Source organism: Halictus rubicundus, chromosome 12, assembly GCF_050948215.1.
Source record: "Halictus rubicundus isolate RS-2024b chromosome 12, iyHalRubi1_principal, whole genome shotgun sequence".
Taxonomy (NCBI): Eukaryota; Metazoa; Arthropoda; class Insecta; order Hymenoptera; family Halictidae; genus Halictus; species Halictus rubicundus.
In genome coordinates, this window is record NC_135160.1 from 8,360,356 (window position 1) to 8,376,017 (window position 15,662).

The following is a 15,662-nucleotide window of genomic DNA, read 5'->3' on the forward strand; positions in this document are numbered from 1 at the left end:
TGCCCTTCACGGAGCCCGTTTACTCCAAAATAACCATACATTTTCGTACTCCAAAGTACCTAGGAAAATTCGTAGCAATATCTACACCAAATACCCAGTGATCCACGGATTTCTCGCGTTTCTTCAATAGTGTGGTGCAGCTACAGTGGCACTTTGTGCATTTCGCAGTGTTTATGGACCTCGTGAGGAATACAGTGTTGACCATCGGTGATTTCTTTGGATCGTCGCTGTCGATCGTCAGTGATTTTAGAGCCGCTAGAACCCTTTCAGGACTAGTGGGCTGAAGTGGATTGGAGTTTTAAGTGGAGAACTACGGTCCGTATCGTTCGAGGACGTTGATCATGGTGTTCGTACTTGTTCCCTTCAGTGCCTTATAGTGCTAGCCCATCAAACTGACCAAATCAATCTATATTCATTCTGAAAATTACGTTTACCCTAATCTCGGAGCTCAATCGGATCAGCTGGGCGTCAGATTGCAAATTAGGCTCGGCGCACACCGTGAATCATTGCACTCTGTCCTTTTCACATCGGGTTTCGTCGTCCGGTTGATAAATCAATGTTGGATGGGTACAGTGGTCGTTGTCTACTTGGTTGTTATTCGTTTTACTATTCAATTTTCACGCCACTCGATTGCAATGGTGAAGTAGAATTCTGACATTATGCTGGCTTTGAAGTCGGTAAAAATTCATTTACCAAAATATGGAAAACCTCTATCGATTCGCTCCCGGTGTGGTTAAATGTTGTTCCACTGTTTCGAATGCGATTGAACTAGAAACGGAATCACTGGAATAATGACCATTCGGACATTGTGCTATTAGATGAGTGACAACCTTAACCCTTTGAGGAAGAATACCACCCTATAAAAATGATTATTCCGAAACAGTGTGCAACAAACTTACACAATCTCATATTCCTCAACAATTCAACGCTCACATGTCTCCGAATTCTAATCACATTTTATTTTACAACCCAACACAATGCGAATTAAAATTTAAAAAATTCCCTTTTCTCAAAGTGCATTTAACCGGAGCATATTCTAAACGGACCCCTAACTTGTATCGAGCCCCAGGATGCGGGTAGCAAACTCCGCAGACCTTATAGGTCCAGATAGGACATAATACCCACAGGGATTTTCCGGATCCCTGAAGAATCAGTATCGTCTCCGGTGTATCGCGAACAGATATCGAATAGAGAATCGAGTCCCACGGTTTCGAGGTTCGTTTTCAACGAACCGTCTCTGCGTTCGACGTCACTGTAGCTCGCGCGTCTCGAGGTCAGTGTTGTTTGCCCAGCCGTCTCGTCGCGACCGTATATAAATAAGGCATCTATGCGCGGCTCTTGGGCGCTGATACGCGAGGATAAGCGAGTGCGAGCAAGACACGGAGCGTGTCTCAAGAGCTCCTGGGACAGAACGCAGAACTCGGGCCCCGGAACCCGTGGGAAAAACCCGCTGCTCGAACCCGCCGCGGGATCACCTCACCGTGAACGCGTTCCGCGGAAGCGCGCCTACCCGCTCGAAACGCGCCGCCTGCATTTGAATTTCTCGAGCCGAGCGGGTTGTTGGCCGAGCTTTCGGTTCCACTCGATTCCCCAGGGTCCTGGGTCTAGGACCCTTTTCTAGTCCCACTTCTTCCCCGCCACTTCCGTTGCATCCTAGTTAACACTCGGACAGGCGGACCATTTTACAAATGCTTCATTAATCAAGTTTCTTGATCTTATTCTTGGTGGTACTTCTTGTTGGCATGTTAGTCTCCTCGTTGATCCTAATATAACAGCTGTCTATTTAATCGAATCGCTAAAAATTGAGTAATGACGATTTTGGTATTCCGGGTTGATGTAGAGCTAGCTTTCGTCGTCGATAATCGATGTCCCCATTAATTGTCCGCGTGTCCCCATTTCGAACTTTAGAGCTTCTTCAACTCGCAGGACGAAATAGAGACAGAGCTTCTTCACTTCTCTAAGCCATGACAGTTGCATTTGAATTTCACGAGTTGGCCGAGCTTGCCTCGGTTCCACTAGATTCCCTAGGATCTAGGTCCTAGATCAGGGCCGTTTCTAGTCGCACTAGTTAATTGGTGTCTTGACTAATTCAGGTCCACGTGCTCCTAATTGGGACTTCAGACCCCTTCAACTCGTCTTGAGGACAAGAAAGAGAGAGGGGGATACGTGGAATTAGTATTTTGGAATTGTTTTGTTGATTGTTAGGATAAAGATGGACCGGTGTTAGGATTGGGTGACAAGTTCTGATCGAGAGATACTGTGGTTGCAAGATTGCGGTTTTTTTTATGCAAAAATCTGGGACCAATACATTGAAGCTCTTAACTGCTTTTAAATAAATGCATAAAATCTATTGATCACTGTTGAACATGATGGGAAGTTTGTGGCCAGTGACACCGAAGATGGAGTAGAGAAATGCTGTTCTGTTCGAGAAGATTGATTTTTATGAGGGAGGGAAGATACTATCAGACAAATAAGAAATTTGTGATGTTACTAACAAACGTGCCGTTCAGTATAGGATAAAATGATTCGATACTCATTCAATACAAAATCCCGTGTGGGTGACAGAAAACGTAGTTGTAGGCCAATAGAGATTGACGTTGATAAATCAGGTAGCTTATCGCTATCTACCGAAAGCCTGCTAATATGATTTTCAATGATTGTGCTGTGCTAAAAAGAAGCTTAAAAATTTATCTATTAATGCCAAATCCAAACGAAATGATTAGATTACGTCACTAGTGGTGACTTGAAATAGCTGTTGAAAGATTTATTGAAAAGTGTTCAGTCATGGTCCAAGGATCTTCACAAATTCTGAAATGGTCGTCGGTAGATAGGTCAAACGAACTTGAGACGAGCAGAACGCGCAAAAGAAGAATGGAAAAAATTGGAAAATGGAAAATTTGAAAAATTCTATCCAAATCGGTACAAGAATCAAGTGACCCAGACTCCGCGCGATCGTTCGCAGCAGACAGTGAACGCGTTGACGATTCGTTGTCCCTCGAGGAGAAGGCAGTTTCCTCTGAATCGCCGCGCGCGTAACTCGCCGATGGCAATCCGATCCACGCGCGATCGACGCGTACGATCGCTCGCATAGATCGTGGCCGGCTCTCCTTTCTCTCATTCATTATTCCCTTTAATTCCCAGGCGTCGTTGTTGCGTAACCCTCTTACAACTCGCCGACAATGTCGCGGCTGCCGAAGGACAACGAAGAGGCACGTTTCTCGCCGATCGCGAACACCTCGAACATTGTTCTCCCGGGCGCGTCGCGGGACGATATTCTCGCGAAGCGCTTCTTCTTCTTCTTCTTCTTCTTCTTCTTCTCTCTCTCTCTCTCTCTCTCTCTCGGCATTCTCGCGGATAAAGAAGGCCGTTAAGCTACGAGCGGGAACAGCTGCGCGTTGTTTAACGGCACAACAACGCGGACAACATCGCGCCTGATAAGCGTCGGGAGCATGTGCGCGATGCACGGCTAGGATAAACCGGGGAAGACAAGTTTAGGCGAGTTTCTTACGAGCTTTTCGAAACTGTTGCTAGCCTTGAGTTCAGGACCAGGTTTGCAATTTTTTAACCACGTAAGAACCGAAAATAGATTGCAGGCCTTCATCCGTGGTCTTATGATTTTGCTTTGACTTTGATTCGACTTTGTTTTTATTTTAAGTTGAAAATACTGAATTGATATTCTCAATTTCATTACGAATGCATAGAACCCACATTGATGGGGGTTTTAAGTGTTACAGTGATTGTGAGTTGTCTTTGAGATTTAAAAACGCTTACGATTCTGATCCAGGTTATTGCTTCGGATTTTGTAAGTAATTGTAGTGTTCGATGTCGGAGAGAAAGTTTGTGCATCAATTGGGCCCACCGTCGTCCGTTTTCGTAACTTTGTATGCCCGTCACTGTCGCAAGTTGACATAGAGGATCAATGTGATGGCAAGATGAATTACCTTTGTGACGACAATTGGGTTATCGAGACAATAGACAATCAATACTAGAAAGATTGGTTCTCCACGACGTAAAATAGTGTTGTACAAGTGAAATGGTGTTCTACGAGTGCAACGGTGTCCTCTGAGTGAGACGGTGGTCCCGCAAATGTCAGTTCGGTTTTGTTTCAAAATTTGAATCGCTCGATTCTCACGGAATTCCGATCGAAAACTTGAAACTGTGGAAGTACGGTGCGATAGAATAAAAAGAACGTACCTGCACGAAATAAAATAGTGTCTCGCAATCGAAGCAGTGTTCTACGAGTGCAATGGTGTCCCGTGAGTGAGATGCTGGTCCCACGGACGACAGTTTCGGGGGTAGGTTTCCAAGGAAGAATCGTTCTTTATGCCGCTCGGTCTTTTCGGTTAATGTCGAAATAGGAGAAGAACTGGTCGTTTATGGTTGCCAGCGATGCCGAATAGATTTTCAGGGAAATTTACGGCTGGTCGAAGGATGTCGATACCTGGAATAGATTCCGGAGGGGTGAATCGCCTAGGCCGGGCTGCGGGATACGTGAAGCTTTTGTCGTGACGAGGGTAGAACCTCTGCGGCGGTTCTTGGTGGCGCTGCGCCCGTGAAAGAAATCAATGAATCGTGTTCCATCTTTCGCCGTGTAAATTTCCCGTGGCTGCTGGTTCAATCGCGAGAAGAGCAAGTTTGCCTGGCTGAGAGGATTGGTTGGCTGTAAAGTACAAGGGAGAGAGAACGGAGCACTGACGAGTGACGAGGGCTCGCTGGGTGGAACGACCTCTGCGTTCGGTCAGTGGCGTATCCATCGGAGCCTGGCCCTCCTCTAAACGATTTTACAAAGTTGCCGCCAGCATGGACCACCTGGAACAACTCGGGTCAACGGAAATTTTGTGCTACCTCCTTGATCCTTGTAACAGTTGTACGCTAACTATTCATCGATGTCTTTACTACTATAGACCAGGGAACACCATGAGTTTTACAAAAACCGTGTAAACTTCGGAAAGCAACCGTCCAACCGATTCACTGTGGAATTTATTACCTCCTCAGTTTCTAGTAAAACTCTCGACCCGTATCCTCGTGGCAGCTCGACGCCAGCTAGTCATTGCTGCTGTAACTACCACCATAAAAACAGGGAACAGTGTCATTAGATCATCCAGACGTTCTTAACCCGTAATCACAAACAACTGACATCGTGTACTAACTTCTTTTGCCGCCCCGTATGTAATATTTTCTCGGTGCAATGGCGTTCCACTTTGCTTGTTTTGTGCGACAGCGAGAAAGGGAGAGTGACAGACTTTGTAACCAATGCGGCATTTACGCGTTGAAAAATGTTGGGACACTGCGCAGTGGTCTTTAAAAACAGTGCGGCATATTCAACGCGTGCGTGACTGCGAATTTTGCAGATGTGAAACCTCGGAAAAATTGTAAAAATTTGTGCTTCGGTCCAAGTGTGTTCCTTCGGGCAAAAATTTCACCCGAGGAAATAATTATTAGACTGCGGAGCTTATTAAAACTATTATGAGAAGAGATACATTTTTATCGGACCCCTGCTTCTCGTAATCGATGAATGCAATTTTTACTTTGAACGAACCAGCTGCTTCCGGATAGGGAAAATATTAAAATTAATAGCAGAGCAAACGAATCTCCGTTTCGTCAGAAAATTGTAATCTTGCGTCTCGTGGTCCTATTTAATTCGATCATCACCGATTGAATTCGAGAAGTGTGTGACTGCTTTTGCGAAGGTCCTGTGGAACCAGGAACGGAGAAGGTTCTCGAAAGGTGGGAAAATTTCAGTTTCGTGTTCCTCGTGACTCGGAAGTGGCGAGCCGAGGGTCGAAAATTCGCGGCTAGCTCCCGATATCGAACGTTCACTTTGTATTCAGCGAAGGGACTTCCTGAATATGATAATACTCGACCGGGAACGGTAATATTCGGCGAGTCCGTCGACAGGACAATGGTCCTCGAGGTACAAGCGTGACTGGCATAACGCGATCTCGGCTAACAGATCCATTTCCTCCAAGAACCTCCGAACGTTCGAATTGACAGGTTATCGATAGACCGTGGGTTTTATGCATTTCCAACCAAAATGGACGAGCGAAACGCGAAGCAATGCAAACTTCAATAGAACTTACGAACATCGTTCTATTGTTTCCAATTAGCGCATCGAATGTCGCGCGAATTTCGAGGGCTTCGCACGATTTCATTTATTTCGTTCGTAGAAGCGATCGGTGTTATGAAGGACAATTGTTGGTGTCAGATTTTGATTAGGTTATGACATAAAATAATACTAAGAATTTTTAGTAGGTGAATATATACAATAACATTGAATTTATTCAGTAGATGAGCATACCTTCGAAAAGTGCTGTCTTTATTGATGGTCATAAACAGGTAGGAAAACCCAGGTATAAGGGATAGTCCCAGGTACAATTTAACCATACGTCACTCATTTTATGACAATCATTTTGAAGCCGCACAATGGCGACCACCATGGCCATTATTTACTGATTGAAATTTTGACGTTGCTACGGTTAAGAGAAGAGGAAAAAGTTTATTCACTCGTTCGTAATTATTACTTGCGTCTCTTACAATTCGAAGGAGAACATTTCGCATTAGGGTTCGCGGTCCAGTTATCGATCATTGCGGCGATAAATGAGTTTTTTACGCGATCCAATTGGAAAGTCGTTTTCGAGCGCAACGAGCGCGCACGCCTTTCGAAATTTCGCGCGTGAAACGTCATAAAGGCGCCAGGCTGAATGCGACACGTGTTACAATTCCCTTCCCCAAGGGCTTGTTTTCCGTTCCACGGTACTTAACGTGAAAGCGCACCTGCGAGCACCTGTTCGCCGCTCGCAACTCGACGCTTTCCGGCGATCCTTGCAAAATACTCGCGCCGTTCGAATCGTTTAGATAATTGCTCGGTTTTGCGGCGACGATAATCCATCGGGGACCTATCGTTCGATTCGCGCAACTTGCTTCTGTTCGACGCGCCGGGTATTCAGAATGCCACTGCAGCTCCGGGGCATTCCTCGGAACGCACGGGAAATCAACGGTTCTATGGGATCTCTGTGAAAAGCATTTTGACTGTCGAAAAATCCAAAATTTAATGTCATCGCGTAATTACTCAGCTTGTGCTGATCAAATTCAACGTAAATGGACAGAGTGCCGTTAAAAACGTCGATGAACGACGTGTCACCTAAATAAACAGAGCCGTCTGTAAAACCATCAAAGCCGTGCAAAACTTGCGCGCGTCGTTTCGTTCTCGCATTTACGAGGAAAATTTAAGATGGCAACCTGGAGAGAGAGGATTACGCGAACGGCGAATACGAGGAGTCCCGTAGGTTCTGAACGAATTTGATCGGGAGTCCCGTTGGTCCTAAAATTCGTGCACAGCTGAGGGGGTGTATCGTTACCGCCCCTTTCCTGCAGCCGGTGCTTCGCGAAGACCTCGTCTCGAAATACACACCCGGCCGGTGTCGTGCGCGTTACACCACGTGTTGTATGGCACTGTTCTTTGGTAACGGAACACCCGTCGAATGGGAGCGAGAGAAGAACTAGAGAGTAGAGAGTAGAGAGTAGAGAGAGAGAGAGAGAGAGAGGTGCATTTCCTTTTCCAGTGGCTGTTCTCCCGGCGCGGCTTTTTTCTCCCCCGTTTTCGTCGACGGCGTCGTTAATTCCGGAATTTCTAAAGTGCGCAGTGGAAAGAACACTCTCCCGCGGAGGGACAAGTGCTCTTCTGCTTTTCGAGAAAAACATCGTCCTAAATTCGAGCCGGCAGCGGCCACTTTTGCCTCCCTCAAAGCACCGAAATTAATTGAACCGACCTCGCCAACCGGCGAGCTTACTCTCGCCTCGATTGCTATTCCCCACCGCGCTGGACCATCGAGCGTGTCGTCATCGATCCAACCTATCGATCGAGGGCTACGAAAATGCTCCGGAAACCATTCTCGAGGAAGCTTGCTTTTTGAAATATTCCACAGAAATCGCGTGTTGCTTTTACAAACTAAACCGTATAGGAAACTAGCGTGCTAGCTATAGGGAGGTCCATTTATGATGATTTATGATAGTACTGGGTTCTTTGCAACAATACATTAACCACTCGAAGCTGTTTCAACCCGAAACATTTGTGACAAAAATGATTTGAAAATTCAAATGGTGGAAAAATTAAAAGAAATTCATATTTCGTTTTCCAATTTAATCCGCAATCTGATAACTCGAAATCGAGTGGAGGAAATCCGAAAATTCGAACGCTGGTTTGCAGCTAATAGTGGACAGTTACATTCCAGCATGAAACAAAATTACTGACAGTGTCCGTCACCTGAGTACGTCGTGCTCTTATCCAACGAATTCGAAAAATGGGGGACAACGGGTGTTGAATACCCGAATTCTCGAAATGTTAAGGGGGCCGGCAGGGTTTGAAATCCATATGCTTATGCATGGGTCAAAACCTTTTCAAACTATCGCTTCAATATTGCAATGAGCAGTTTAAAAGTGGTCACTTGTGTTTCCTAAAAGTCCAATTTATGTCTGTATAGAGCCCAAATTTCGAATTTCTACCTCATCGGGGAGTAATTAACAATATTCGGCAGAAAATTCGAATTCTGAAGCAAGTATGACGTCACAAGATGGCTGCCGCTGAGAGATTCTCTTAATTTCGCGAGATTTAGTGTTCGTATCGAAAAAAGGGCTCTATACAGACATAGCGAAGACATGTACAAACACGGTGGTATGCATTTTTAATTGATTACTTACTTATTTAAGACGTAAAATGTCTAGAAAAAAGGCACAGGATAACATAGCGTGACAGTCAAGGCCAAATGCCTGCCGGCCCCCTTAAGGAGGACTGATGGGAATTAGAGGGTGTCTAGGATATTTTCTAGTGGCAGTGAATTTCTCTGAAAATTATTCCGGCGGACGCGGGTGCGACGAAAGAAACGCGACAATTCTCGGCCGTGTGGCGACTTTCTCTTTTCCTTTGTCACAGAACGGGATCGGTCGGCATAAAACAAGGCGCGTCGAACATATGGTTCGAGTCGGGGTAACGTCGACACACGAGCCCAGACCACAGCTGCGTGGCTTATCTGCTGTGTGTAGGGTCTCGCTCTCTCGATTCGGAGCATTCTATCTCCTGTCGGTTCGATTTCCTCGGTGCTTTCCTCCTGCAATTTAAAATATAATCCGCTCGAGGCAGGTTCGAATAGCGGTAGAAAATTTTACTACGACAGTGTCCCGAATTTTGAATCGCCCTGTAGACGAAGCTTGACCTCTTGCCTTGCGGTATCCTTCACGAATCATTTCAAGTCGATGCAGACGGAGTGTCCGATTTTAATGCTTGCAGTTCAGTCATTTAATTGGTCAGTGAAAGTTGAAACGAAGTGGCACATTAGATCGAACATTACGTACGCTTAATAATAATGAAAAAATAATTCACAGTAAGAGAACAGAGTTCTATATTCACCAGAATATTACATTAATCGCTTCAATAACGAAATTCGCGCGATTAACCGCGAAATGAATACGTAGGATCTATTGAACACTGTGCAAGAGACACGCGTGGAATGACTCCTATTCTATTTTTTTTCTTTCAGACTGGACCGTTTGGTAGCGAGCAAAAATGAAGACACGAGGTACACAGAACCCCTTAGCCTAAACGAGACGTACGTTCGCTCTTATCCATTCCGATCTACCGAAATTATTGAAAAAGGGAAGACACTCCTAAGTGGCCCTCGTGTGTTGCAGTTTACACAGAAAACTTACAATTCGCGAAGCTTCGAAACGTTTTCGGTTCGAACCAAGAACTTTCGGCGAACCCAGTTCGAAATTCGAATCCCGCGTTGCATTCTGGGATAAGCTCTAGGGGGGTCGAATCTCGGTCAGAGCGCAGTTAGTCTCCGTCTCGGAGAATCCATCGACCGACAGGAAATCGAACTTAGAAGGAAGAGAGAAATACTCCGAACTTCTGATAGAGTAAGAGAGAGGGAGAGAGAGAGAGAGAGAGAGAGAGGAAGGAGAGCGGTTGATGCGGCAGGATGGCTGAGTGGGCGTCGGTTTATATTTATGCGCGAAAATAGCGGCGCTAACGGCGTCGTGCGGGCTTAGTCGAAGCCGAGCGCGCTCTTAGACCGTGTCGTCATCGAGCAGCAGCTGTTTTCATTCAGCCTCGCCCTTCTTAGTTGGCGACTTCCTTTGCAGCACTTTTAATTAACGTGCACGAGGCACGCTCCACTCCGGGGCCCCTCCGTGCCCCGTTCACCGGCCACGTTTAACCCCAGAACCACCGGCAACATTACGCTAATGCCGGCAATATCAATTTAATCGTTGCCTCGATATTTTCTAATTACTCCTTCGAGTTCATGCGCGCTCAAGATTGACACTGTATTGCCGATTGTGGCGAAAGGATCGTTAACCCTGTTGTAGTAGGTTATGAAACGAACTAACACTAAGAATTTCTAGTAAGCGTGAACACACATAAAAATATTCCGTTCATTCGGTAGATGAGAGTACACACGAATATTCCAAAGTACCCGCACGTATTCGAAGTCTGTCTAATTACACCCTTGAAACTTGCCGTTTTTATTGATGGTTATAAAGGGGTTGGAACAGCCCAGGTATGAGGGACCGTGGGAGAGGGGACCTTTCTTTCGTGCAAGTATTTGCAAGACACAAAGAACATAGTTGAATTTGTGAATACATAATTTCACAAACCCATTAAGTACAAAATTTTTTAATTTCCGCTCTGAATCGTTCGTATTTGTATATTCAACACTCTTCTCTTCTCTTCTCTTCTCTTTCTCTTCCACACTCCTCCAGCAACGTTTCCTCACCACCGCGGTCTTCTTCTCGTCGCTCTCCTTATTTCCCGGCTCGAAAAACGTCGACGCCTCAGTCCACGTGCGTCGGATTTTCGAAATCGTTGCGCAACTCCTTGGAGAGGAAGGCTCTTCTTCGCCCCGCCCCGTCTTCGAGACAAAGGATTTCGCAAAGCGCAAACACCGAGGCTCCGGCAAAGTGGAGAACCCTGTTACACCGCTGGCTCTCTCGGCCTTCGGCTCGGCTAATTATTTACCAAAGGCTGCTGCGCGCACGCACTTGCTCCTCGATCGCAGAGTCAACAGCGACTTCGGACAAAATATTGAACTTAGCTTTCGCGGGTTCTCTCGTTGCCGCGAGAATGCGCTCCTGACGCGATTTTACGGGCGTTCTTCGCATGGCGAAACCGCCCTTCGAGGGCCCGCTCGATCCTAAACCCTGAACCTGCGCTGCGACCATTTGTTTAACCCCTTGGTCCACGATTATGTCCAAAACTGTGATTAGAACCTCTGAGGAAAAAATTTATATTGTACGCTCACATTCGTCTTAGCTCTGTGTCTTTTAACCCTTAGCACTCGAATGGCGACTGTAAGGCGCCACTAAAAATTGCTGTATCGTTATTCAAAATATTTTTTACATTATTACATTTGTTTGTATTTAATAAATTACTAAACATTTCAGTACTCTACGAGTAAATTGCACCGTTTTCGTATGTATAGCATGAAAAAAAAATATGTAGAAGGGAAATATTCTAGGTCGGAAGAAATGTTCCGTTTTAGAGTTAAAATGGCTTCGAGTGCAAAAGGTTAATAATATCCAGTAGGACTCGTGATGAAGATTTCGAACAGAATTAGTTAATAAACACGCATTTTATTAATTTTGTGATTAAGGTGTTGAAAAATTGGATGATTGCAAGGGACCCAATTTTTAGAGAATTGTATAAAATAGCGTCGACTCTATAATCGATTAAATTATTCAAAATGAAGTGGAAAAGGGTGGAGGATTATTCCAGGATGATTCGCGCAGTTCTTTTTGAAGGATCGCTCGAGGATCGAGAAATCGCGAAAATGAGACGGTAACGGGTTCGTGCGAATCCAGTGCCGTCTTCCAAAGGACGATTACGGTCCCGAGAGGTGGAAGGGTCGCAAGACAAGCGAAGAACGCAGCAAGCGTTGCTCCAGTTCCGCTCGTCGACCTCGAAGCTCGCGAACTCTCGCAGCTCTCGGGTCGTCTGCAAGTAGCTCAGTCGATATTCCCGCTTCGACGCGGATGCTCCGCAGCTTTATCTCGCATCCGGTGCGCACACTGGGTCACACCGGGAACCAACGAAACCCGGTCCCTTGCCCTCCTCGAGTCGAGTCGAATCGAATCGAATCGAATCGAGCCGAGCCGAGCCGAGTTCGCCGAGCAAAACAAGCGCGCGAAATTTATCGGCGGCGCGTCGTTCGTACGCTCGCCACCGGCGCCGATTGTATTTAAATTCGCGCGGAATTGCCGCCATTTGTTCCGAACCGGAAGAAGTGACGTGCTTTCGGCGCCAATGGATCGATAAATTTCACCGGCGAGCAGGCAGAAAACAGGCTCGGAACGTGCCGAACGTTCTCGCGAGCGTTACGTAAAATCTATTCGCGGAAAATCGGGAGAGGCCGTACGCGCGGAGACCGAAAAAAGAAACGGAAGAAGAAGAAGTAGAAGTAGATGATGATGATGAGAGAAAGAGAATTAGGCTGGTTCTCGTGCCGTCTAAACGGACGGGGCCGAGAGAGAGAGAGAGAGAGAGAGAGAGAGAGAGAGAGAGAGAGAGAGAGGGGGTCCAGGCTTCCAATTAGGGCTCGTTAGGAATGCGCTTCGAGGCCCCTCGTTGGCCGTAAAGCTCGCGAGATAACGGCTCGGGCTCGCAAACGAGCAGCCTCTACGTCGAAATCTGCTCTCCACCGAGGGAAAGAGCACTCCGGGAAGGCCACGGATCGGCGAACGATCCTCGGTGAACCGCGACGAACGGAAACTGCAAGGCCAATTCGCGAAAAGTCGGCTCGATCGCGCAGAAAACGCATGAGTGCAAGTTGCGCTGCTCAGATAATCCACGGCAAGTATCGAGCAGCGATCCTTAGCCCATTACCTGTCCGGTATAAAACATGACGATACCTTGGTAAAAATTGTCGAACGATCTACGGAATTTGCGGAGAGTCCCTTCGATAGCGCAGAAATCGTGTGAGCGCAAGATGCAGCGCTGTCCCGTGCGAAAAATGGCCGAAATTCATCGAGCAGGCCATTACCTGCCTGATCCTCGGAAAAACGCCGAAAATCCCTCGTTGCGGACGTTAATTAAATTAGCTGTTTCTCTCTCTCTGGCTCTGGACGAGGAGACGCGAGACGAGACGCTTCGGTTCCCCGAGTGGCGCGCAATTAACGCGGACCCCAGGGCCGAGGGGCTGACTTTAATTAACCGCCGGCTGGCTGGGACCTTAACGAACGCTTCTCAAGCGCGATGTAGGATATTGTGTCAGGAATTATGTCATTAATAACTCCTGCCCCTCCCTCTCTCCACTCTAGCTTGCGATGTAGCGGACGGGATGGAGAAAGAACTCGCGCGCTCTATTTAACGCTAGTTTGCGAAAGCTGAATGAAACCGGGGAAGAAACTGCGACTGCGTTTCCTTTCATCCTGACCGGCACCGTCTTTTTTCTCATGGGAATGGTTGTCAGAAGGGGAGAATCCACGTGGAAGCAGTAAAAGTTCCCGGGAAAGACGAACATGCGACATGGCGTGGCTGGTAAAGGTCCTTTGGTCTTTCGATCCAGAGGTTTTAATCTAAGCCAGGGTATTTAGTGATTGCATCGTTAAGGCTTTACGACACGTCGGAGCTAGCTCGTTCTTTGATCATTTTCTGGAAATAGGAATTATAGTACAGAAACGAGCTCGTTGAATTCATCGAAAAATTTCTTCTTCAAAACATTTGGATCCCGTTGATTGATTTTTACAACCTCGACATTGATTTTTACGCCAATGCAGTCGAAGCTAGAGAACGAAAATGCGTGCAGAAATCGAGGTTGTGCAACGAAAGAGGTAACCCAGTCATAGTGATTCATAGTGTCGATCTTCGAACCCTGAACACCTCGTGGTCGCTAGTAGACAACGAACGAGCATTCCGTGCAACGGACGAGGTTGCAACCAGCGAGGTTCTACCGTAGTCCCTTGTTTTATCGATTCCCGTTACGTTCGTCAAGAATATCGCAATGTCATGGTACGTGAGAACAATTGCAATGTTTCGTAACTGTGCTAAATGGGTTAGCGAAGCTGTCTGTGGAAATATAATCGAATTGTATCGTTCTGCAGCAAGTTCCGAAGTAAAATAAAAAGAAGCACGCTGCACTGCGAAGGTTTAAATCGACTTCTTCGCGTTGTCTCGTTCCGGGAGCATGACACACGTGCTCCGCTTGTAATTGCTCCTCAAATTACCATTTGGAATCGCGACTAATTGTGTCGAGCGGCGTGCGCGCCTGTTCTGGTTCGCTATCGGAGAAAAGTCGCGTCGATACAGCGGGTGCATAAATAAAGTCGCGGGAAACGGATTGCTCTCGTTTTGCAAATAGCCTGTCCGCGTTTCCTCCGGTTCGCGACAAAACGTCGAAAGAGGAACAGAGCGAGATCAGGTAGAGGAAGAGAGAGAGAGAGAAAGAGAGAGGGAGAGAGAGAGAGAGAGATGGTCGGAGGCACACGGCCCTGCCCTTCCCCGTGTGTAATTCGTGGAGGTGTTGTAAGAATCGAGCGCGCACGCGGCAAAAGGTGTGTGGCAACGCGAGTACGCGCGAGTTTCACAAATGGGTCAGTCGAGCCTACAGTGGCAGCGGCGTTCCACGCCGTTTCGTATACGTTTGGAAATATATTTATCGTCGCTTACGAAAAGGCCTCTCTCCCTCGCCGAGCCAGAACCGTTCCCCCTTCCCCGCGCCCTTCGGCCTTAGGCACGCGCGGTGAATTTTTAAAAACCCTCTCGCTCTCTCGAACAGCCTTCCACCACCACGAGGAAATTATTTTCGACCGAACGGCACGAGGAAAATTCATTTCGCCGCAACTAGGTCGGCCCCCGGTCCCTCGCGATTTCTTTGCCGGGGGATGATCAACCCTGGATATCGCCGCCGTCGCGTAAGAACAAGTTCTATCGTTAAGAAAACTTTCCATCGAGATTGTTACCGATACCGAAATTATTGGAGCTCTTCCGACGCAGCACGACGAGACGATGTTGTTATACTTCGTTGCTATCAGTTCCGTGTTCGATGCGATTCTTCGAAATATTTTAAAAGCGAGTTTTAGACGAATGGTTAAAAAGTTCTGTGAGACATGCTGTTCAGGATTTTCTCTGGAAAAATTAATGGGCTTTCTTTCTTAACGAGAAGCTTGTTCAAGAATATGTATATTGTATTACTGGTGGTAATTTTTTTACAGTAAGATCTTGAAGAATGGCCGAGCAACAGCGTCTTTTACAGCAGTCGTTTTGACATTCGTTCTCACGGCGCAACACAGTGTCTTCAGGAAGAGAGCAGGCTGTTGCTCAGTCATTTGTCATGATATTGCAGCTAGAAAAATTCCTACGAGTTGTTCAATACACGTACTTCTAAATAAGGTGCTCCCAAACAAAAAACTCCATTAATTTTTTCACAACAACCTCTTAACCTATTGCCTAAAAATCGCTTTCAAAATGTGACGTTGATTGACATGTGCTACATCGGATAAAGCTAAAAATTCCCAACAATATATACATACACACCTCTAAATGAGTCACTTGTTTAAGAAAGACATCCATCAGTTCTTCCAGAAAAAATTCTTACAAATCATATCATTCTCGGATAGTGACCCTGGCACGATCCTCTACCGTATTCCTGAAGATTGAGCTCCGTTAAGAATGA

General features: G+C 46.5%; 1 protein-coding gene across 4 annotated transcripts in view; it reads left to right on the plus strand.

Annotated features, from left to right (window-relative positions):
• LOC143359774 (protein gustavus-like) overlaps positions 1 to 15,662 on the plus strand; it is a 263,051-nt gene that overhangs the window by 207,086 nt on the left and 40,303 nt on the right. The window contains exon 2 of one of the 4 annotated variants that reach the window (XM_076797996.1): positions 9,534 to 9,572. The exons of the other annotated variants lie outside the window; for them this stretch is intronic. Within the exon in view, the coding sequence (XP_076654111.1) occupies positions 9,534 to 9,572 (39 nt within the window). The remainder of the gene's footprint in view (positions 1 to 9,533; positions 9,573 to 15,662) is intronic. 4 annotated transcript variants of the gene reach the window in all.